This window comes from Alligator mississippiensis, chromosome 2 (assembly GCF_030867095.1).
Source record: "Alligator mississippiensis isolate rAllMis1 chromosome 2, rAllMis1, whole genome shotgun sequence".
NCBI classification, from domain to species: Eukaryota; Metazoa; Chordata; order Crocodylia; family Alligatoridae; genus Alligator; species Alligator mississippiensis.
Genome location: NC_081825.1, coordinates 251,974,735 through 252,000,438, shown reverse-complemented (window position 1 = coordinate 252,000,438; position 25,704 = coordinate 251,974,735). Strand labels below are relative to the sequence as shown.

Sequence of the window (25,704 nt, the reverse complement as noted above, 5' to 3'; positions counted from 1 at the left end):
CTGGAGGGGAACTAGGACAGAAGTTCAATAAACTGATTAAACCTAAATCAGTTAAGTCTTGATACTGCATCTATCCAGGTTTATTTTAAACCAGTTTTACTCATTTTGAAAGCGGCTTATGTGCACTGAAATTCTGTTGTGTTACAGATTAGAACCAGTTTTGGATCACTTATACCGGTTTACGTGTAATTTCTGCCCCTAGCCCTAGGGAACAGACAGAACTTGATCCTGCAAGCTACCAGCCAATAAAAGTACTTTAAGTGTATATTTAACATGAAGCAATTTCAGTGGGACTACCCACGTGCTTACAGTTAAGAACATGTTTAAACACTTCGGTGGATTGGGGTCAGCATGTTCACTACTTTGTAGACTGTGAGCTCGATTCTGAAAACCATTTAAATAAATTATTACGGTCTGACCACAGGTTGCTTTTTCTTGAATATAGTCCTAAGTCAGTATCGTACATTTAAGTAGATTGTCAGTGATAAGCAATTTAACATGAAACACTCATTTGTCAATAAATAAATAATAGGAAAAGCCTTTGTGCCACAACCACACAGTGTGGACATTTGGTTCCCCGGGGACAAGTAGCAGCAGTGCACAATGTGTACTTGTCCCCAGGGAACGCCAGTGCCACGCGTGCTTTGGTGCATGGCAAGTTACCTTGTGGGCAGTAGGGGAGGCTGGGGCCAGCACTGTGCTGGCCCCAGCAGCCTTACCTGGGATTCTTGGGGCTTTTTGGGGCTGCAGCCATGGAGATTCTGCCACTCAGAGCCTGGCTGGCAGCTGCAGCCTTGCTCCAGGTGGTCTGGATCTGCTTTTGAGTGTCTATGCTTTTGAGTGTTTTTCTGCCTGGATCTGCTTTTGAGTGCTTTTGCTCTGCCCATGCATGCACTGCTCCACTTTTTTTTCTGCAGGGTTTTTTGACCCCTGAATATCCAGGGGTAAAAAAAAAAACCCTCCACACTGCTCCATTGCAGCGTGGAGAACATCTGAACATGAGATATGTGATGCTGCAGATGTGTTTGTGGCACCACATATTGCATGGCTGCACTTCTCTGAACGCGGCCTTAATGTCTTATTAAATTCTACTCATTTTAAGCAAGATCTAAAAAATGCTCGATTGTTGACTGTTATGCAATACAGTGAAGTGAGTTGTAAAAAAAGCCAGTGCTTATCAGCTCTAATAATGCTAACCAGCATACTTTTTATTAATATGCAGGGAAACATCGCAAAACAGGAAGAGATGTTGCAATTAAAATAATTGACAAACTAAGATTTCCAACAAAACAAGAAAGCCAACTTCGTAATGAGGTTGCAATTTTACAGGTATTTTTTTTTATCTTACTACCTCTTCTAATGTATTAGCTAAGTGTAACGATATAATTTAATATCGTTAATTACATTTGAATAGTTCAGTGCAATCCTAAGATTACAAAACCATAAAAAGTGCCATACTAGGTCAAATCAATGGTCCACCTAGCCCACCATCCTGTCTCTGACAGTGACAGAATGGATGCTTTAGTGGGAGAGCATTGAACTGGATATATGTAGAGTGACCTTTCCCCTATTCATTACCCTCCCTGAATCAACTATTATTGATTTAGAGATGCCAAAGAAACATCTCTAACCATTCTGTTTAACAGTTTTTAATAGAATTATCATCCAGGAATTTGGCTATCGTGTATAAGGACCTTAAATGAGTAAATGATGCTTGTGTTTAAAAAACTTAAAACAAATTGAAAACAACTGTTTCCAATAATTTTTCTTACTAAAGCATATTCACATAAATATCAAAGAACAAATATATTGGGAAACAATTTAAGAGCAGATATGTTACTGTCCTTTTTATTGGTAAGTAATAAACAGTATTTCTGTATCTGTTTATCCTTCACTTCTAGCTTGGGAGCTTAATTTCACGTTGTGTCCTTTCTGGCGCCCACCATCATGAAGAAATCTCCCCAACTTCCAGGACCAAAACTAGAAATTTTGTTGCTTCGCTTTTGTTTTTTAGTTTTAGACTTTTCACTGAGGCAGCCTTTCTTAGGACAAATAAGGCTGGTGTAACATTATTCTACACATTACATAGCCCAGAGGACACTGTGTGTATTCTTTTCAGTAGACCATTACATTATCATTAAAATGAGCAAGTACAAACCTTTTCACAGGAATACTATGTAATATGTGTTCAGAGCCCACAGCAAGGAAGCCCTGTTCTTGATTGACTTTACAATCATAGAAAATGGTCTTAGACATCATGCATTCTGTCAGGCTACTAGAGAAAGTAGTCTGTATTTTAGAGGGCAGCAATTAAATTATCCTAATTACCATTGTATGGTGGAAAAACCTGGGTTTAAAGTTTTTATATTTGAGTGAAAAAAAATAGTAGGCCTTGAAAATATGCCTAGGGTATGTCTGTTTACTTGTATAGTTTTAGTTTAGTACAGAATATTATGCAATATGTATTGTGCTTAAAAATATGTTACTTTAACTCTTGTTATATTGTATTAAGACAACTTTCCTCTGTGATTTTAACCCATGAAAAAAGAAGAAAATACCATGATTGCTGAACAGATTTTAAATTTACCCAGCCTGGCATTGTTACCATTTCTGCTACCCTACATAGAACACAGCTTCTGAAATTTTTATGTCTAGTTCCCCAGACCAAACAAGCTCTATATTAGTCTCATAAGCTTAGAGTGATGGCCAGTCTGCCCCAGGTCTCAGCACTCACTTGACAGCTGTAGAGTGATAAAGCCCAGTAATCAGTACTGGAAAAAACTCATTCGATTCAAGTGCTATATTTATCTTCGATAGAACCTGCATCACCCTGGGGTTGTAAATCTGGAGTGTATGTTTGAGACACCGGAAAGAGTGTTTGTTGTTATGGAAAAGCTCCATGGAGACATGCTCGAGATGATCTTGTCAAGTGAAAAAGGCAGGTTGCCAGAGCGAATAACGAAGTTTTTAATTACTCAGGTAAGAAACCAATTACAGACCTAGAAAGATGTTTAGTCTCCATTATTACTGCTGTATGCTGTGTTTTTCTTTAGTCAAAACTTACACTTCTGATTTTTTAATCCTAAATCACAATATGAAGGTTTATATTTTCATAAGCACTATTTGTGGTACATGCATCCATTAAGGAGAATCAGACATTTGTATATGTGCATGGCTTCAGGATAGGAGGCCTTTCCCTGCCCAGTTAGAAAGAAAACAGAAAAAAGAGATGAAAGGCACTGTATGTGGACAGAAAGATCTGGCAGCCTGGTGAGGATCTCCATGCTATGGATAATTCACATAGGTATAGAATCTGAATCTTTTTAGAGTCTCCTAACACATTTAACTGAAATGTATTTTGCTTACATAAAGCATGGGGGGCAGGGGAGGAATAGACACAGGTGTTACACACTGTGTTGAAGTTAATTTACATCACTTACTTTATGTGCCTACTTGTGATGAGGCTGTTTTAATGCATAGTTTTTATATGTAGTTGTCCTATTTGCTTTTTTTTTCCTCCCATTAGTCATGGTGTAGAGATTGTAAGAGTCCGTGTTGTTCTGAGAATGTTGTGGGACCCAAATAAAAAGTAGGCCATGTGTCATCTGCTACATCATGGCCACAATAATCAATAATACCCTAATCATTACTCTTGCTGCTTTCCCCCTGGCCACCCATAATCCTAGTGTAAACTTGACTAGCTGGTAGCCTCAAAATTACAACATCCCAATAAATGTTATGGAATGGAGAAAAGGATGAGCTTATAATGACAGGAATAATACAACTGGAAAAGCTCACTATTAGAGAGTTTTCCACTGTTGAATTATCTTGGACATTGTCTGTTCAACCTTACCCCTCCTGTACCTCAGCTTTTCCTTTCTGGGTCAGATGCAAAGTTTGGGAATATTAAGGGTACAAAATCCAATTATACTGCATCTGAGAGTGGGGACAAAGTGTTGCTAGTATTTTTAGTGGACCAAGTGTGGATTTGCATATGAAATACGTATGAGCTTTATTCCAAAACATATATTTTCTCTATTTTCTCTCCACAAGCTTAAATTTCCAGAAAGGCTTTCACGTTTTTCTGTGACTTTTGAACACAGATTTCAAGCTGAACTGAGTGATTTAACAAATCAGTTTATGAAATATTTTTGGAGTCCCAACATTTCAGAATAAGAAAAAATAGATCTCTAGAAAGAAAGAAATGAATTTTGGGCAAAATTGTGAATTTTGTATCCATGTTGAATAGAAACTATTTGGGTTGAGAGGTGTCTTATTTCATATTGTGATGCTTTTAGGAAATTTTTGACACATTATATATTTACAATATTGTAGATAATCTGGCTATTACTTACCATACCTTTAAAATAGATGTTTTTACCACTGCCTTTTCAGAAGGTTTATTCAAAAGAAAAAAAATTCTTAGAACTAACTAATGATCCTCTATCCATATTGCAGCCAGAAACATATAAGAATTAAACCCCCCTCCCCACCAAAAACCAATAAAATCCCCAGGGTATAGCATTCTAACTAAATTGTTTGTTTTTTCTTCCTTCATAGATCCTTGTTGCTTTGAGGCATCTTCACTTTAAAAATATTGTTCATTGTGACCTCAAACCAGAAAATGTATTACTGGCATCTGCTGATCCTTTCCCACAAGCAAGTAGAAAATCTTTTCTTCATATACGTATTGACATAGAGTAAACATCTGAATTATGAAGTATTAACTATGATTAACTTTATGAACTAGGATTTTCAAAAGTTGGTAATGATTCTGTATACTTTTAAAGGAAGCATAACTTTTGTAATTTTGTATACTTTTATGTTTTAAGGAAAACCCCAAATCACTTGATACTGGTACTTCTGAAAAATCTAATCATATATGATTGGAAAACTAACCTCCTAATTTCTACAATACTATTGGATCATATTTTCAAAAGTCAAACATACAAGTGCATATATATACAAGTGGGTAGCTAATTTGCCCATAATTGCAATACAAGTCAGATGTTTTATGTGCACATAAAGAGTTTTAACAATGCTACTTGTTTGTTTGCCAACACAGCCACAGTAATCTTTGGAAGCCACAGTAAGCCACCCTATCTTCAAAAAGGTCTATAATTAGGTCTATGACTGTGAAGAATATGGAATCTCTCTCATATTTTTGTGTCTGTTTACCTGGGTTGGGTGGTTACTATTGCTGGCTAAATAGTATATACAGGATCCAAGTCTCCACTTGCCACTATTCACGCAGGAAATGGAGGTCATAATTACTTCTACAGATGTGGAATTGGGAATCTTAGCAGTGTAGGTTGTGAAGAAGAAAGAGTGAGGCCACTTTAAATGTTACAATCTGGAGGTTTAAACAAGCAATTAAAAGCTGAGCCTGTGATGAGTTAGGGAGATGTGGGGGGACTGCATAGAAGCTGGGCATAAGTATTCCCTTGGGCTAGGGACAGACATTACACATAAACCAGTTTAAGTGATGTGGTTTAAACCTGTAACAGAACATAAGTTCAGTGTACATAAACCAGTTTCAAAACGGCTGAAACTGGTTTATGATAAACCTGGTTGAATGTAGTATCAAACTTAACTGATTTGGGTCAAACTAGTTTATTCAATGTCTGTCCTGGACCCCTTCCTGGTTTAAGTTAAACCAGAGTCCCCCAGCATCCCAGATACTTTGCAGTCCTGGGCTGGGCTGTCTGCTCTAGAGAACAGACTAGCCCCACCCCTCTCCTCCCTACCAGACCTCTGGAGCAGATTAGACACAGCAGAGTCTGCCTGGCTTCCCTCTGCCCCACCCCCCATTACTACTCACTGCTCAAGCAGGGATCCCCTCCTCCCTCCATCCTATCTCCCACAGCACAAACCCCAGGCATGTGGTATGCAAGCTAATACTGACAGGTGTGTGTGTCCAGTTTCACTGGGACTGGCAGACAAAACAGTGCCCACTTAGGGCTTTTTGGAGTTATCAACAGGTCAGTTGGTAATGTCCCTCCTTCCTTCCTTGGAAAAAAAAATTGTTTAAGAGCTTGAACTAATGAGAGACACTTTTGTTTTGTTAATGGGCTGATAAACACTATGTTATCATCCCACTGCTGGTTTTATCAGTACCTTGCTGGTCTGCAGCCCTGTCAGTTTTGCAGACAGTATGAAGAAGCAGGGAGGAAGAGATTGAAAAGCTCAGCACCATCTTGCCTCAGGGTGGTAGCCAGGGGCTGAGCAACACTCCTGCCCTTTGAGGAGCAAGTGGGGAAAAGCCTGAGATGGTCTAGGCTAGGATGGGGGTTTACATCCCTCCCTAATCAGAGCATTCTGCCAGGGCCTGGCCATGCCCCCCTCAGCTCAGCACTGTGGAAGGGAAGGAAGGGTTCACTCTAGTATCCCTCAGCTTCTAGCCTGGGCCACTGCAAGCATGTGCCTGCATTTCTTCAGTCCAGAGGGGATGTCTGTACAGTTGCAAACTGCTTCAACCTTTGCAGGTTAGAGTAACCTGCAAAGATTGAATCAATTCAGACTCTGAATTTTTGAACATCTATCCCTAGCCCAGAAGCATAGGCTGGGAGGATTAAACAGCTCTACTTACCTAAATATAGCATATCTTTCAGGTGGCTAAAACAGCGGAAATTTAGCAGTTTTAACATTTAGCATTGTTTTAACACTTTTCTCTATGCCTGCTAAATTCCTATGAATGGATGAATAGTACTTTGTTGTGAGCAAGCCAACTGGTTTTACCATGTTTACCAGGGTCATAATTCCTCGATAAGCAAGGACCAGGCCCAGTCAAATCAACTGAAAACACAGTTGGTGAACAGTGAGTGCTGTAGCCTGGAGATCTAGTCTAACATGGGATAAATCATGGAATTATGCCCTGTTTAAAGTGCAAGTGTAGGCTTGTCATGTCAAATACATGCCCATGGATAGGTAAAAAGAGTAATGGTATACCGCCCCCTGTATCATAACAAAAATATTTGAACAGACAGAAGGAAAAAAATACAGTAAAAAGATTTTTTTTTTTAATTGTACAACTTTATTCCAAACAGGTTAAACTTTGTGACTTTGGCTTTGCCCGAATCATTGGAGAGAAGTCATTTAGACGGTCAGTTGTAGGCACCCCAGCCTACCTAGCTCCAGAAGTGCTGAGAAACAAAGGCTATAATAGGTCTCTGGATATGTGGTCTGTTGGTGTCATAATTTATGTGAGTTTAAGTGGTACATTTCCATTCAATGAAGATGAAGACATCCATGACCAAATCCAGAATGCTGCTTTCATGTATCCACCTAATCCCTGGAAGGAAATTTCTCATGAAGGTAACATCTGATTTTTGTCTCATCTCCCAAAAAATGAAGTGTAATTGTAGTGCCTTATATTGTGTTTTTCTCTGTGTGACAAGTGATAAAAATGGTTTTAAAATTACAAATCAAAATGTCACCACAGGTGTGTTAATCCATTTATTACAAAATATTTCTTTCTACCACTGGATCCATTGTTTAAATTACAGTGAAATTGTGTGTTCTCAGCTGAGCTCCATCCGAGGGTACTAAAGGCACTGGCCGACGTCATTGCACAGCCACTGGCGGGAATATTCGAACACTCATGGCGCACAGGCCAAATCCCGGAGGACTGGAAAAGGGCCTATGTTGTCCCCATTTTCAAGAAGGGGAGGAAGGAGGACCCGGGCAACTATAGGCCAGTCAGTCTCACCTCCATCCTAGGCAAAGTCTTTGAAAAAATTATCAAGGCCCACATTTGCGAGAGCCCGGCAGGACAAATTATGCTGAGGGGAAACCAGCACGGGTTCATAGCAGGCAGATCGTGCCTGACTAATCTAGTCTCTTTTTATGACCAGGTTACAAAATGCCTGGACACAGGAGTAGGGGTGGATATCGTATACTTAGACTTCAGGAAGGCCTTCGATACGGTATTCCACCCCATACTGGTGAACAAGTTAAGAGGCTGTGGCTTGGATGACTACACAGTCCAGTGGGTGGCAAATTAGCTAGAGGGTCGCACCCAGAGAGTCATAGTGGATGGGTTGGTTTTGACCTGGAAGGGTGTGGGCAGTGGGGTCCCGCAGGGCTCGGTCCTTGGACCAATACTCTTCAATGTCTTCATCAGCGACTTGGATGAGGGAGTGAAGTGTACTCTGTCCAAGTTTCCGGATGACACAAAACTGTGGGGAGAAGTGGACACACCGGAGGGCAGGGAACAGCTACAAGCAGACCTGGACAAGTTGGACAAATGGGCAGAAAACAACAGAATGCAATTCAAAAAGGAGAAATGCAAAGTGCTGCACCGAGGGAGGAAAAATGTCCAGCATACCTACTGCCTAGGGAATGACCTGTTTGGAGGCACGGAAGTGGAAAGGGATCTTGGAGTCCTAGCGGACTCCAAGATGAACATGAGTCAGCAGTGTGATGAAGCCATCAAAAAAGCTAATGGCACTTTATCGTGCATCAGCAGATGCATGATGAATAGATCCAAGGAGGTGATACTTCCCATCTATCGGGTGCTGGTCAGACTGCAATTGGAGTACTGCATGCAATTCTGGGCACCACACTTCAAGAGAGATGTGGATAACCTGGAGAGGGTCCAGAGAAGGGCCACTTGTATGGTTAAGGGCTTGCAGACCAAGCCCTATGAGGAGAGACTAGAGAACCTGGACCTTTTTAGCCTCCGCAAGAGAAGGTTGAGAAGTGACCTTGTGGCTGCCTATAAGTTCATTACGGGGGCACAGAAGGGAATCGGTGAGTTTTTATTCACCAAGGCGCCCGTGGGGGTTACAAGAAATAATGGGCACAAGCTAGCAGAGAGCAGATTTAGACTGGACATTAGGAAGAACTTCACAGAGTGGCCAAGGTCTGGAATGGGCTCCCAAGGGAGGTGGTGCTCTCCCCTACCCTGGTGGTCTTCAAGAGGAGGTTAGATAGGCGTCTAGCTGGGATCATCTAGACCCAGCACTCTTTCCTGCCTATGCAGGGGGTCAGACTCGATGTTCTATTGAGGTCCCTTCCGACCCTAACATCTATGAATCTATGAATGTGGGGATGCGGTCAGGAAGGCTAACCACACCTTGTCATGCATCCATAGATGCATCACGAGCCGGTCCAAGGAGGTGATCCTCCCCCTCTATGCGACATTGGTCAGGCCACAGTTGGAGGACTGTGTCCAGTTCTGGGCGCCGCACTTCAGGAGGGATGTGGACAACATGGAGAGGGTCCAGAGGAGGGCCACCCGCATGATCAGGGTGCTGCAAGGCAGGCCCTACGAGGGGAGGCTATGGGACCTAAACCTGTTCAGCCTCCACAAGAGAAGGTTGAGACGGGATTTGGTGGCCATCTATGAACTCACCAAGGGAGACCAGCAGGCAATGGGAGTGTCCCTGTTCCCCCAAGCACTACCAGGAGTAACAAGGAATAATGGCCATAAGTTGACTGACAGTAGATTCAGGCTAGATATCAGGAGGCACTACTTCACAGTCAAGGCAGCTAGGAGCTAGACCCAACTTCCAAGGGAAGTGGTGCTCGCTCCTACCCTGGGGGTCTTCAAAAGGAGGCTATATAGACACCTAGCTGGGGTCGTTTGACCCCAGTATCCTTTCCTGCCCATGGCAGGGGGTCAGACTTAATGATCTGCTTAGGTCCCTTCTGACCCTACCAACTATGAAACATTCATCTTTTTTTCAAGCTTCCTTAATTTGTGTCAGAATAAAAAAGCCAACAGAGATAATGACATCCTAATTTATCTATAATTTATAATATATAATAGAAGAATTAAATCAGTAAAATTGTCATTATTCTGGAAAGTGTTCCTATACAGGTTAGAAAAGTACTTTAAATCAGGACTTTGGTTTTATTGTTGACTTGGTCTCTGAGTTGTAAGACAAGTCACTGCTCCGGCTTGTATGTTTAAGATGTTTATAATACAGGACTGCCTTTATACATAATTAATAGTTTATATAGTACTCTGAAACACTCAAGTGAAAGATGCTATTTAAGTGTATTTATTGTCTGTATCAGTATTACAATGACAGCATAAAGTTGGATAAGATCAACTGAAAAACTACTTGAAAATTGCTGCTACTCTAGAAAAATAAATACAGAAATCTGCCACAATCTCCCACAACTTTTGATATTATATATTGTGATTGAATCTGTGTTGTCCACAATACTATATCTGGTATGAGAGAGATAAGGAGATAGCAATAAACACAAAAAGGCAACAGGAAATTGTTTCCCACAGGCCCATACTGTCATAGACAGAAGATCAATTTCTAAATTCACATGTTAAAATTCTGTAGAAGCACTTATTGAAAAGCCACCTGCTGGGGTGTTATCTTTGTCGTCTCTAGACACACAGTCTTAGTTAGGATAACTTGTTATTTTGCTCCAAAAGCAGCATTTGAGCATCTTATGTGTAAGGGGGGCAGGGAACCCATTGCTTTAAATTTAATCTTTTAAGATTTATTTCTTAAATCCCTTCTTTTTGTGGCTATTTTGGGTTTCTTCCAATGTTTGATTTCTTAATAATAGTAGGGCTGTGCAAAGCTTCAGATCATGATTCAGATTCGGAGAGGATTTGGACAATTCAGAGCCTGAATCTACAAATCCAAATCGAATCACGAGAAGCTTTAGGCTTTCCAAATTGATTTGAAAAAGATTTGGAGATTTGGCCATAGGGTATAATGGGAAAAAAAAATAAATGAAATAGCTATAACTTTGTTGGTTTTTGGCTGATTTGGATGCAACTTGCAGGGTTGGTAGCCTCTGCTGAGGGCATGAAGCCTGACAAGTTCCAAGATTATAAGTGCAGGGGTTTCTGGGAAACTGCACCTCAAGCTTCCGACAAGCAAAACTCTTGTCGTGTGTGTGTGTGTGTGTGTGTGTGTGTGTGTGTGTGTGTAAGCCACGGTGAGGTAAAAACTTCAGGGGTGGTAGCTCTTGCTCAGGCCACAAAGCCTGCAAAGTTTCAAGGAGATAGGTGCAAGGTTGCAGGTGCACTGCTACATATGCCTTGGAAGCCCAGCACCAGGAAGGGTGCACCTGAACACACACACAGTCCCATAAGCACCCATGTCACGAGTTTTGCCTGCCGGCAGCCAGAGGTGCAGGTCACCAGAACCCAAACTGCCCTTGTACCTATCTCCTTGATAGCTGGCAGGCTTTGTGGCCTCAGCAGGGGCTAGCAGGCCTGCAGTTTTCACCCCCCTGTGCCTTAACACAGTGTCACCTACGTCATGAGTTTTGCTTGTCAGCAGCTTGAGGTGCAGTTTCCCAGAAACCCCTGCACTTATCTCCTTGAAACATGGCAGGCTTCATGCCCTCAGCAGAGGCTACCACTCCTCTAAGTTTCATGCAAATCAGCCTAAAACCAACAAAAGTATAGATATTTAATTGATTCCCTATCATACCCTATGGCCAAATCTCTGAATCTTTTCTAAATCAATTTGGCTGAAAAGTGATTCGAATCTCTGAATTGAATCAGCTAAATCTGAATCCAATAGTTGCCTATTTGCACAAGCCTAATAAGTAGGAGAGATGAGCAGAACCAAAACCCATGTGTGAGGAGCCCTAAATTTTGAGACAGGGAAATTTGATTTTACTGCAGGTGTGTATTTCTCACCTGGCAGTATCTAAATCCTACCTGTGAACTTTAGTAAATTTCAATACATTTTCATACTTTCTGGGACCAATTCTAGTCTGGTGTGTTCTAAAGACTGTTTTATATTTAAATTATAATAAGAATTGATATGATGTAGAAAGTTTTCTGAGCAGTCAGAAGTTAATGCTTACTGTGATCTAAATATAGTAGTATCTGACCAGAGTCTTGAACTGTCTCCCAGTTCCAAAGCTAGGACCCAAAAATCAGCTGCATTTGGCCCACGGGCTTGGGGCTGAACACTTCTGACCTACCCCACTGTAGTTTTACTTTATAAAAACTGTTACTATTAATTTTGTACATGCACCTCATCCAAATTGAATAGCATCTTATTCTACATCTTATTATGTAATACTTTCCAAAAGAAGATGGCAAACAGAGATGACATTCTGCTATATACAGCTGTCACCTTAAAATAATAATAAAATGGATGGAGACATCTACATATACTTTCAGAGGGTGACAGTTCATCCACTCAGAAGATAGGTTTTATCTGCATTTTATTATACGATTTACCTGCAAAATATTGGAGATGAGAATTAAGAGCAATAAATCACTCAAAATTGTAAGGGAGATAATGTGTTAACTGCAGGACATAAAGCTGCAACAGGATTCACAAGTCATAAATACTAAATCTTCAAGATACTGCGAGATTTATTTGCATCTATTTAGTAGATTGAAAGAAAACAATGCTATGCTCTCATGGTAAAAGCTCTCTTTGGCTAAGTACAGACACTCAAAAAGCACAATTGAATCAATTCAATCTTCTTAGGTTAGTCTAAGCTGCGTAGATTGAACCAATAAGAAAGTGAACAGATATTCACTTTTGATATCAGAAATGCAGCCACATGCCTGTAGTGGCCCAGTCCAGAAGCTTGGGGTGGGGGGAGCTAGAGCATGCCTCCCTGCTTGGCTGGAGCAGACAGTTTGGGCCAAGGCTAGCCAACCCACCTTGTGAGGGGTATATGTGGGGGAAGTGAAAAGCATCCTGGGATGCTGGGGGACTGAGTTAACTTGAATCTGGAAGGGATCTGGGACAGAAGTTCAATAAACCAATTAACTGATTTAGGTTAAAATCTAATACTATATTCCATCCAGGTTCATCTTAAACCTGTTTTGGCCATTTTCAAAGCAGTTTATGTACACTGAACTTCTGTTGTGTTGCAGATTTGAACCAGTTTCCAGTCACTTTATACCAGTTTGTGTGTAACTTTTGTCCATAGACTTTAAGATATGTTATGCCTGTAAGAAAGAACACTGATCAGAGATCAGCTAGGGTAGTGATCCAGCTGAAAGTAAAGATTTACTGTCAGATTAAATCAAGTTATTTGGAAAATATAAAATTAATACAAATATCTGTATGAACTTGCCTGTAACTTTATGGCTTTTGAAACAAACATTTTGCACTATCTCCACAAACTTGGCATTGCAGCATTGATTTTGTATGTGACACGATCCCAGATGAATGAATTGCTGAAGTAGATAAAAAGTAAGTTTAGTGAAAAGGACTAAAACCATTTTTTACGTTGTAATATCATTGGGCCTTTTAAAAGAGCTGTTAGCCATTTTGACAACAGGTCACACAGCTACTAATCTAAACTGAGAGACCACAAAGTCCATGCTTCCCAAGTATCCAAAAAATGTCTAAAATGCACATCTTCACTGGGAGCCAGATTGAAGAGCTCAATACCCAACATCTCCCTCCTTTCTTCCTTCCTTGCTAATTAATGGGTGTTAAACAGTTGTTAACATGTTAAAAATGACAACTACACCCAAAATGACAGCTATACTCAACATTCCTTCTGAGTTCCCAGATCAAGAAAATTGTCCCTATTTTTGCAGGACCAAGTTTGACTATGCAGCATCAAATTAGCACCGTTGTACCACTTTTTGTGAGAATTCATATTGAAGTTTATTATGCTTTAGGTTTGCCAAATATAAATGGTCCAGTCCTGTGACAATGTACCATTTAGATATGGTGAGCTATTTTGACATTGGGCTTCATGGCTATTACCTCTTTGCCACCATCAACTATTGCTCATTATGATGTGGAGAGCAATGGAAACTGAGTGAATGAATGCCAATAGAAGGAATTACATATCGTGTTAAGACTTTAGAATATGGACATGCTGAAAAATAATTTTCTACTGAAAGGTCTTCTTACCTATTGGATATTAGGGGTGTGTGAAGCAGGCCCTATTTGGTTCAGATTCATCCTGAATCAGGGACAGAGATTCACTTAGTTGATTCGGATCACTGTCCCCGATTCGATTCAGCTAAATCCAAATCTGAAGATTTGATGCCGATTTGGAGAATCAGCAATTCGGGCATAGACGCAGCTTTAAAAGTTTTTTCTACATACCTTGAAGTAGCAGATGCAGCTCATGAACACTGCAATGCTGGGACAGATGGAGCGTCCCACAGGAGTGCGGGGGGGGTGAAGGGGCCTCCATGTGCTTGGCAGCAAACCCGGAGGTGGATCGGAAGTACTTCCAGTCTACTTCCAGGTCTGCTGGGGAGTGCCCTGGGCTCCCCCCCGCACCTCCTTGGCTCAGTGATTGGCTGTGGGGGGACCCCAGGTACCACCCCCAGACCCAGGAGGCACCAGTCACCAAGCCAGGGGGGCCCCCCTTGCATGCTCCACAGCGGACCCAGAAGTGGACCAAAAGTGCTTCTGGTCCACTTTCAGCTCTGCTGGCAAGCATGCTGGGGAGTCCCCTGCACTCCTGTGGGACACTCACTGTGCCCCAGCATCTCAGCATTCACGAGTCCCTGCTACTTAGAGGTATGTAGAAAAAATATTTAAAGCTGTGTCTATGTCCAAATTGATTTGAAGGGTTCCAATTCAATTCAGAGAGATTAAAGGGTCCTCCAATTCTATTTGGATTCAGAGATTCAGCTACAGAACCAGGCCGAATTGAATCAGGGACCAAAGCTTCGCACAGCCCTACTCGATATATTTAGCAAGAGCTTGGTGATATATAGCAAGTTCACTTTACAAACCTAAATGACAATTTTCTCAATATATAAGTAGCATTTTTGCACTATTCTATTTTGGGCGCTTTTAGGTGCATTCATTCACCTTTTGTCAGGCATAGGGAGCAGCAGAGACTCCCTATGCTTGACAAAGGGTGACTGCGCTTGAAAGCTTTTTTCCCCCAACTACTCAGATGGTTTAATAAAAGATGTCACATCTACCCAAAGAACCTTGCCAAAAATGAGGATGGTATCCCTATATTTTAGTCGCAGTAGCTAAGTGGTTAGGCTACTCAGGGGACTGAGGTTCTAGGTCCTCCACCTCCCCCTGCCCTACCACAAAGGGGTTTGGATCTGCATATCCCTGCACAGTTTGCTAGCTACCAGGCCATGGATTAGGCCTCTTCTTAAAACTGAACCACTGCACTTTGCATTTAATATTTGTTAAACACAGAGAAGTGAAGAAATTGCTGTTACATCAAGAGAAAGGGGACTTAGGCTCCTTTATAGCAGCAGTAGTTGCAATTTATTTTATTGTTTTGGAAAAAGCTGTAAATTAAAATGAGCCATAAAATGATATATAATAAAATAATGTTATGTAACTGCATATCTCACTAGAGTGAATCTCAATCAAGTAATGGCCTCTTGTCTGTGGCCTTGCACCATAGGCAGTGCTTAGTGAAATAAGTACGTTATTAATCTTAAAAAATGGGAAATTCAAGACAGTCTACTGCACAGTCTGCATGCTGGCATCTTTAATTCTTAAATGTCTGTCTTGTTTTAAGTATAGGGGAAATTCTGGGTCAATGACTTTCAGTACATTTCCCAGGTCATTTATCTGGAGGAGAATATAAGTGTTGTCTAACTATTCAATTATGGGTTTATTAAGCAAAAGAGAGGCTTCAAGAATGCGCTTAGGGTATTGGGTAGGTCTAAAAGATCTGATTTTTATCCAATAGTTTGGTGTTCTTAATTTAGATAAGGTATTCACATTTATCAGTCCAGTTACAGAGCATATGCCCCCTTCATAAAATTAGGTAGAGATAAAAGTTGCCTTAAAAAGTAATTAGAATTTTTTTTACGTTTTTGGGTGGACCATAGGGTCAATATCCTGAAGTGCTGCTCCATACTTTACCTTCAATCTACAGACCTTTAGTACTGCCAGAACTGCTCTTCTGCCCGTCTTCTTGTAAAAGGATAAAACTCCACTCAAGGATTGTTTTGCTCTAGCATTTACATTTTCAGTGTGCTTATTCCAGCCCAGATTTTTGCTAAAATAGATTCCAAGGTACTGCATTTTCCTGAATCTAAGAGAACCCTAAATTTAAGACCCCCCCCCGCAATAGTTAGATTCTATACACAGAAAATTTATACATTTATTATAATTTGTCATGTATAGAATCTAATTATTGGAGGGTTGTCTTAAAATTCACCCCCCGCCCCAACTACTGCAGGCAGTGTGAGAAAGGGGAGTCAGGGATTGAGACCAGAGCCAGAGCTGCAGCAGCTCCCTGTCCCCCCCTCCCCCCCTGATTGTAAGACAAGGGGTTTTTTTTCCCTGCTGTGTTAAATAGCGGGGAGTGGGGGGGAATCTCGTTGTTTAATTAGGTAAATACAGTATATAAAATAAGACACACTTGTGGTTTCATCTGTATAAACCAAACTTGGTTCCTCCTTCCATCCCCCCAAAAGTAATACCTTAAAATGTAGATGTGATGATTTTTAAGCCATAAGAGGTGCAACAGCCCACGATTACAGCCCAGAACTTGCAGGTTTGAGCAGCAAAGCGCTCACTGCACGACCATGTTGGATTCCAACAAATCTGCAAATTCTGCTAAATACCTTGCCACAAGGACACAAAAAAGAAGGGTAGAAAGTGCTGAAAAGCATCTAGTAATCTTTGGAGACATTGTTAACGCATCATCTTCATAAAGGAAGACAGGGATAAGGTCATTCAATATCATGGGTTCATGGAGTTGATTCTGTATTAGCACTTTTTTAGATCATTCAGGAATAAATTTAAAAGTAGTAGAGCAAATACCATCATTATCATACCCATCTTTGATGGTGCCCTCTCCAATAGGTTTTCCAACTATTTCACAATGCTGTATGCTAGATACTGTATTTAAATAGTAAGTAATGATTAATTGCAAGACAGCTTTATCCATTGATGTTATAGCCAGTTTCTTCCATAATTTTAATCTGTGTATGGAGTCAACCACCTCTACCCTGCCTCCTGCCCCTTAAATGTGTGAAGGCTATATACAAAAGATTGTCTTTTTTTACATATTTAGATCCTAAGTAGTGCTGCAACCTCAAGAAATGGTCTATTCAGGAATAGCCTTCTCTAAGACAAGGCTGATCTTCTCCCAAAATATTATTTTTTAGAAATCCATGCCTTAAAATGAAAAATTAAGTAAGTATCTCCCAAGAATTTTGGTAGGAGTACACATAAAACTAATGTGTGATATTATAAAGGATCAGTCATCACTTTTTCTTTTTAATATTGGGACTCTTATATTATCTTTTCAGTGCTTTCATAGATTCATAGATGTTAGGGTCGGAAGGGACCTCAATAGATCATCGAGTCCGACCCCCTGCATAAGCAGGAAAGAGTGCTGGGTCTAGATGACCCCAGCTAGATACTCATCTAACCTCCTCTTGAAGACCCCCAGGGTAGGGGAGAGCACCACCTCCCTTGGGAGCCCGTTCCAGACCTTGGCCACTCGAACTGTGAAGAAGTTCTTCCTAATGTTCAGTCTAAATCTGCTCTCTGCTAGCTTGTGGCCATTGTTTCTTGTAACCCCCAGGGGTGCCTTGGTGAATAAATCCTCACCAATTCCCTTCTGTGCCCCCGTGATGAACTTATAGGCAGCCACAAGGTCGCCTCTCAACCTTCTCTTGCGGAGGCAGAAAAGATCCAGTTTCTCTAGTCTCTCCTCGTAGGGCTTGGTCTGCAGGCCCTTGACCATACAAGTTGCCCTTCTCTGGACCCTCTCCAGGTTATCCACATCCTTCTTGAAGTGTGGCGCCCAGAATTGCACGCAGTACTCCAACTGCGGTCTGACCAGCGCCCTATAAAGGGGAAGTGTCACCTCCCTGGACCTATTCGTCATGCATCTGCTGATGCACGATAAAGTGCCATTGGCTTTTCTGATGGCTTCATCACACTGCCGGCTCATGTTCATCTTGGAGTCCACTAGGACTCCAAGATCCCTTTCCACCTCCGTGCCACCCAGCAGGTCATTCCCTAGGCTGTAGGTGTGCTGGACATTTTTCCTCCCTCGGTGCAGCACTTTGCATTTCTCCTTGTTGAACTGCATCCTGTTGTTTTCTGCCCACTTGTCCAGCCTATCCAGGTCTGCCTGCAACTGTTCCCTGCCCTCCGGCGTGTCCACTTCTCCCCATAGCTTTGTGTCATCTGCAAACTTGGACAGAGTACATTTGACTCCCTCGTCCAAGTCGCTGATGAAGACATTAAAGAGTATCGGTCCAAGGACCGAGCCCTGCGGGACCCCACTGCCCACACCTTTCCAGGTCGAGACCGACCCATCTACCACGACTCTTTGGGTGCGACCCTCTAGCCAATTTGCCACCCACCGGACTGTGCAGTCATCCACATCACAGCCTCTTAACTTGTTCACCAGTATGGGGTGGGATACCGTATCGAAGGCCTTCCTGAAGTCTAAGTATACGACATCCACCCCTCCTCCTGTGTCCAGGCGTTTCGTAACCTGGTCATAGAAAGAGACTAGGTTGGTCAGGCACGATCTGCCCGCCACAAACCCGTGCTGGTTTCCCCTCAGCATAATTTGCCCTGCCGGGCTCTCACAAATGTGAGCCTTGATAATTTTTTCAAAGACTTTACCAAGGATGGAGATGAGACTGGCCTATAGTTGCCCGGGTCCTCCTTCCTCCCCTTTTTGAAAATGGGGACCACGTTAGCCCTTTTCCAGTCCTCCGGGACTTGGCCCGTGCGCCACGAGTGTTCGAATATTCCTGCCAGTGGCTCTGCAATGATGTCGGCCAGTGCCTTCAGCACCCTCGGATGGAGCCCATCCGGGCCTGAAGATTTAAAGGCATCCAGTTCTTCCAAATGACTCTGCACCACCTCAGGATCTACGTATGGAAGTCTGGCGCCTTGCTGCTGCCTCTCTACAACCCCAGTGAGAGACTTGTCGTGCCCCTCACTTAGGAACACTGAGGCAAAGAACTCGTTGAGGAGTTCAGCCTTGTCCCCCCTATCTGTCACCAATTGTTTCTGCCCATTTAGCAGCGGTCCTATTCCTCCCTGGGCCTTCCTTTTACTCCCAATATATCTAAAAAACAATTTCTTGTTGTCTTTTACTTGGGTTGCCATCCTCAGCTCCATGGTAGCTTTGGCCCGCCTAACTGCCTCCCTACAAGCACGAGCAGAGGAGGTATATTCATCTTTAGTGATCTCACCCTGTTTCCACTTTTTATGTGCTCCCCTTTTGGCCCTTAGGCTGCCCTGGGTTTCTCTGGTCAGCCATGGAAGCCTCCTGGCCCCTATCCCTCTTTTGCCTCGCTCGGGGATTGTCTTGCTTTGTGCCCGAAGGATCATTTCCTTTAGGCACAACCACCCTTCTTGGGCTCCCATCCCTTCAAAACTCCTACTCTGCAGTGCGTCCTTGACTAATCGCCTGAGTGCATTGAGATCAGCTTTCCTAAAGTCTAGCACTTTCACCCTACTAGTTACCTTACCCACTCGACGTCTTATGGTGTATTCTATTATTAGGTGATCACTGTCTCCCAAATGGCTACCGATCTGGAGGTCCCCTATCATGTCATCTCCTGTTGCCAATACCAGATCCAGTATGGCATTCCCCCTAGTGGGACCATGCACCTCCTGTGTCAGGTGGAGGTCCTGTATACAGGTTAGAAACCTGCATGAGCGATGGGACCTTGCTGTCTGCGTCTCCCAGCAGATGTCCGGGTAGTTTAGGTCCCCCATGACTACCGCCTCTTTAGCTTTTATGGTCTCCGAGAGTTGCCTCAGGAGCCCCGCATCTATTTCTTCCCCTTGGTGTGGGAGTCTGTAGCAGACCCCTACCACCAAATCCCTTTCTCCTTGCCCCCCATGTAGCCTAACCCACAATCCTTCTACTTCCTCAACCTCGGATTCTGTCTTGATGAGGGTTGATGTATATTGCTCACTGACATAAAGTGCAAACCCCCCCCCCCCTTTTCTTCCCCGACCTGTCCTTTCTATACAATCTATAGCCCTCCATATGTACCGCCCAGTCATGGGATGAATCCCACCAGGTCTCTGTTAGCCCCACTAAGTCATAGGTGTTTAGTGCAAGCAGGAGCGCTAATTCATCCTGCTTGTTCCCCATGCTCCTAGCATTAGTATATAGGCACTTGAGCCCTGCAACTGGTGCCTTTGCTGCCCCCCCCCGCTCCAAGTCCCAAGGGGCCCATTGTTTCTTACCTTCTTGTTTCTTACCTTTGGATCAATGCCTTCTATGTTATATTAATTTTTTTCATCAAAGTTGGATAACACTAGTCAGTTAGTTCCTTGAAGTTTTCAGGGGGAAGAAAATCAAAGCTGAGGGCCTTTCCATTTCTGAGTAAGGGTAAGAACTGCCATTATTGAGTCAGACCATAGGTCCATCTTGCTCATTATCTTGTTTCACACAGTGCCAAACAGTCAATGCTGGAAGAAAGAATGAACAGGGTCTGACCAGGGTTCTTTCCTTGTTCGTCTCCCACTTGAAACTCCAGAATTTAAAGTATAGGAAGTTTTGATTCAGAGGCTTTATGTACATCTAACTCCCACGTTCAATAGCTACTGATGCAACTTTTCTCCAGGAATTTGTCCAATCCCTTTTTGAATCTGGTTAAACTCTCAGCTTCCACAACATCTTGTGGCCATGAGTTCCACATTTTAATTACATGCTGTGTGAAAAACTGCTTCTTTTTGTTAGTTTTGAATTTATGACCTACAAGTTTCATTGTATGACCCTTAGCTCCTGAGAGATAGTAAATAATAAATCCCCATTTACTTTCTCTACACCATTTATCATGCCATCCCTCGAGCATCTCTTTTGCAAATTGAATAGGACTAGCCTCTTTAGTCTCTCCTCATATGGAAGCTCAGATGATCTTGAGATTCAGAGGTGAGATAATGACCTGCTTGTAGATTAACAGATAACATTTCCTTTAGTGAGAATCCACCATTTTCTTCACCAGCTGACAGCAAGTTATTAAACCTTCATAGCATAGCATCCATGTCACCAGTGCCCCTGGAAGATACAACCCCTAAGCCTCAATTAGTCTGTAGGATCACCTTTTAAAGAGTAATCTGACCACTTGTTCAGGGAATTAATGGTACCACAAAAAGGGAAATCAAGGGGAAAATGTGTAATATTTTTGTGGTTGGTTTCCATCATACCTTGAACTGAATGTGTGTCAAATTTAGAACCACACTGAGATCTTCAACCACCTCCAGTGTGATTCCCGGTTGCCAACAATCAGGTGATCCAGGGCTACACTAGGGCTCAAATCCTTTGGAGCCAGCTGATGATCAGCTGATTGTTGGCAGTCAGGGGCCACCCTGGGACCAGCTCGAACTCCAGTACAGTGCCAGAACCAGCTGACAATCCTCTGATTATTGGGCACCCAGCATTTAACTTGCCATTGCAGGAGGGAGCCCAGGATTCTGATTTGGATCTGATGTCCAGTCCCAAAGTCATAAGTCCTAACATTCATGTATGGCATGCCAGGAGGTACTATTGTTTGGATTACAGGTCAGCTCTTATCATGCTTTTAAATGAATGTCTATCAGTGGCCCGAGCTATTGTACATTCTCTAGCTTGTCCATTTCTTCCTGGCTGCAAATCTCCTGCTTCCTCTATCTAACTGCCCAGTGGACCAACTTCAGATGGAGGGTTGGAAAAACAAGTCACTAATGCCTGAATAATGGCCTGCTGGTTCAGACACTAAGCTAGGAAATCGGACAGCAAGTTGAAAACCCCTCTGGGTGAATGTCATCTAGAACCTGAGGTCTCCCTTCTTCTTGGTAACTGCTCAGGATTCATTCATTTATTTAATACACGAGGTAAAACACAAGAGACTTTTCCTCTGGCGTTTAACACATGCTAGTTAGGGATTTTTGGTAGGTAAAAAATGTTGAGACTTGCATGCATTCAGTGTATACACAGAGCTGGATACCTGCCTGGCCAGTACTTAACCTGCTACACAGGCTCAGTAGCCCTGTTGATATTTATGCATCTATGCTGCATGGGTAATAGAATTGCAAATGGTGCATAAGTGCTTTAAAATGCCATTTACATGCCTAAATTGCTTTGCTATGTAACAGAAAACAGAATTCTGTGTGCTGCGTCCTGTGCCTTTTGAAATATCAAGTTCTTTTTCATTTGTGTACCTCACTTTTTAGTTTGGATCAGTGGATTCTATTATGAAGTATCCATTTTGCCAGTAATTGAAGACATAATTTTTATGTTAAGAAATAGAATTAATAAAGCAGTGATTAATAAAAGCAGACTATTTAAAGTGCTACGCGTCTGTTATGAAAAGGGCTGGTAATAAAGAGCAACATGTTTTCTATGTTTTTAATAGAAATCAAATTGGAATTAGAAGTAGAGAGTTAATTTCTTATGGTCAGATTACACTGAAATTAATTGATAGTTCATGAAGTAGAGAGAATAATATAGTGTTGGTTGCTCTCTCGCTTTTAGTTAATGTTTGGCCCTGCTTTGTAGATGTGCTTCCTAGGATTGCCAAGCAACAGCATACTGATTTGGAAACTGGAATGCAGAGGGTAGCAAAAAAATGTAGGAAAAAGAATAGCACTACAGCTGGAGTAATAACAATCACCAATTTTTTAAGTGTTTTTCTTCTGAGTCCTACCCTCACTTGCTTGTAACAATCTTAATTTTTCACCCTTTTGTTTGAAATGTCATTTGTTTAGTATCCGATTACAGTGACTTACCATTTGGAAAATCTTTGACCAAAAACAATTAAGTAATTTGAGCATTCAAAAAAGAGAAAATAGAATTTTCTCATTAGAAAAAGGTTTTTAATAGTTTATAGAACAGAAATATTCGGAAAGAAATTTGGAGGGAAGCAGTTATGAGAAAATGTGCTTCTGAGTATTCCAAGGAAAAGTGGTGTGATTTGACTGAATTCTTTTTCTTTTTCATTTTGTACATTGTAGTGCAATTTACATGTTAACATTATCTAGAAGTATTTTGCACAAGTTTACACAATGAGGCCTATTTAAGAACCCGTAACTCCCTCCGTCTGGCATGAACAAATGATCTTGTCTGTCTCCCGAAAAGGAATACGCTTCCCAAGCTCGTGGAGGTTTATCAGGGACAAGTTTTGTGCCATGACAAGCCGAACTCATCAATGCTGTGCGTAAAACTGCGGGTAAAAAAAAGAATGCCATGTTAAGTTTGCAGACATGTTGATGGCTAAAGACGCGCTCCAGGTAACCAGAGATGGGGGTCTGCAAAAAGACGAAAGGGTAACTTGAGGGACAGGGCCAAGTTTGAGCGGACAAGCATTCGAACAATTGGCGCAAGGTGCAGTACAAGGTGGGAGCGCAAGATACCAAGGGGGAGTCAAGCTTTGTGGGTTCCAAGTTAAAGAATTTTCAGGCCTGGACCAACTCATACCCCGAGGGTTTATGCCCCACGGGATTTAAGAACAGAAAATTGAGATGGTATCACCTGTCACGGTACCACTTGCCAGGTGATCGGTGGACGTGGACATACGATTACGTGTGGTCGTGTTCAGGTGGGCGAATGTAATATCTGGTGGCCAAGTACAGGTTGTGTTTCTGGGAACCCACTTGTGGGACCCCCAGTCGTAGTAAACAGTAATGGACGGGGGATTATCTTTGGATCTATCCCGGAACCAGGCTGGAACGTCGAGTGGTTCAAGATAGGGGGTCAGCACTGGATCAGAAACAGAAAGGGGGAGACGGAGACATGCGGTAAGACTAGAGCGGTTAGTGGTGGTCCCGAGGGTCTCAGCCCAAACAGACAACATAAGTAAGACGGTGTTGGTCAACAGCGGTGGGCTGGCGTCTCGTCCATGTTGTGGGTCGGACGGCATTTGTTGTGGGTCAGAGGCCCAGTTGGTCGAGAATAACAGGATACACCACACGTGCAGAGGTATAGAGGATGCCATGTTGACGGACCTGAAAAACATAATAGCTACGAACAGAGGTTAGGGAGCCACAGGAGACAGGTCTGTACGATGACTTAGCCGATTGTGGTGTGCCAAGACGTTGCATGGGGGAGAGGCTGCTTGGAGAGAAATTAAGTAAGTATTAGGGAAATCACCGGGTTGTACGATTGTCCCGGCAACGGGGACAGGCCGGCGATCATTTGCGACAGGAACAGAGACCCAGACTTGGTCTGTGGCCGCATAGCAGGGAGTCCAGGGAGGCCGCGGAAGGGCGGTGCAATCCTCCCAAAGGGGTTTGTCGCTATTAAGAGTGGTTAGGACCAGGTCGGAGTGTTTGGTCCAATTTTTGTAGGAGCCCCCTCCCTGAAGACAAAGGTGTTCTTTGTAAAGACCAATGTATCGCTCGATGACCCCGTTAGATTGTGGATGATAAGGGAGGTGATGATGCCATTGTATGTTGTGCTCCCGGGCGAAGTTGTCCAGTGCCTTGGAGGTAAATGGGGGCCCGCCGTCTGAGTGAATGACATGGGGCACCTGCCAATGGGCAGATGCATGAATGAGGCACGTCATGATGGCAGGGGCATTCAAATGACAAGTGGGGAGAACGAGGAGCTGTCGGGAGACAAGGTCCACTATAGCGAGGGCCTTGTTTGGCGGTTTGGCTCCTGGAAGGGGTCTGAGGAGATCCAGTTGCCAAGTTTTTCCGGGGGAAAAGAGGGCAGGATCATAGGTACCCCATTGGTGCCAATGTGAATGCAGTTTATTCTGGGCACAAGCTATACAGGCTCGTGAGATATTTTGCCAATCTTTTAATGAGGGTGCAGGTCCTGTTGGTGCTTGGGCGTGCCAAGTGCGTGTGGCTTTTCGGGGCCCTGGGTGACCCCAGTGTTTGTGAAGCCAGGATAAGAAAGGGTTATAGTCCGCTGTAGCAGTAGAAACCGCTCGAACCTCCTTTGGCCATGCTTCAATGAACTCATTTTGAGAGTTGGTGGCCAATAACTTATCAATAATGGCATGTATTGGGTCGGTGTCAGGTCGATGCGAGCGGGTATGTTTGAGCATAGGGAGGACAACAAAGTGGTGAAGAATCTGGAAGACGTCCTCCCAAAGCAGTGAATTCTCGGAGGGGTCGGCGGCACCTGTGGCAATACGGTAAATATACTCGGAGTCGATGGCTATGACCGGTACCGGGAGGGTGCCGTTGTGACATTTGAGGCAATGTTCTAAAATGCTATAAAAAGCGAGCAGTTCATTTTGTTGTGCTGAGTTAGGACCGAGATTGGATGAGATGACGTGGACATCGTAACACGGCTTGCAGTAATATCCATAGCGGCCGTCGCCTTGAGTGGTACCGTCAGCCGCCATCCAGGCTGGAGTTTTTGTACCATATAAGACAGGTCTGGCGGGTGTGTCTACAGCGGCGGGGTCGGGAGATCCCTCTGCGTCAGAGTGGCCCAACCGGACCAATAATACTGATGTCGTAGAACGAGGCCAGTCCAAGTTTTAAGAGTCCCCTGGAACTCCTGATGGGGTTGAAAAGGGTCGAGAGAGGCGAGTAGGCTCGCCCCTGTCCCAAGGAGTGTTACTGGCGATGAGGTTAAGTGTTCTGCCATTTGGGAGGCTAACATAATTTTTCCCAGGCACCCGTACCAATGTTGATGCGATTGAAGGGTTTTGTGACCTGCGAAAGCCAAAGGTTTTTGATCCGAGGCGGAAGTGGTGAACCAAAGGTGAGCGGTGGTATATCGTATTGAGATTGTCAGTCGCGTGGCCATCAGCGGGGCCTGAAGCTTCGTTTCCTGAACTGTGGTGAATAAAGTGATGAGGTTGCGTTGGTCTTTGGGTGTCCAGGGACAATGATGGGGAGTCTTCTTTCAGATTTG

The 25,704-nt window shown here is 43.0% G+C and overlaps 1 protein-coding gene across 6 annotated transcripts in view; it reads left to right on the top strand.

Annotated features, from left to right (window-relative positions):
• Positions 1 to 25,704, top strand: part of PRKD1 (protein kinase D1) — a 279,741-nt gene that overhangs the window by 237,062 nt on the left and 16,975 nt on the right. For all 6 annotated transcript variants that reach the window (XM_014596307.3, XM_019496197.2, XM_019496199.2 and 3 more), the window contains 4 exons: positions 1,223 to 1,329; positions 2,818 to 2,979; positions 4,561 to 4,659; positions 7,047 to 7,314. In XM_014596307.3, the coding sequence (XP_014451793.2) occupies positions 1,223 to 1,329; positions 2,818 to 2,979; positions 4,561 to 4,659; positions 7,047 to 7,314 (636 nt within the window). The remainder of the gene's footprint in view (positions 1 to 1,222; positions 1,330 to 2,817; positions 2,980 to 4,560; positions 4,660 to 7,046; positions 7,315 to 25,704) is intronic.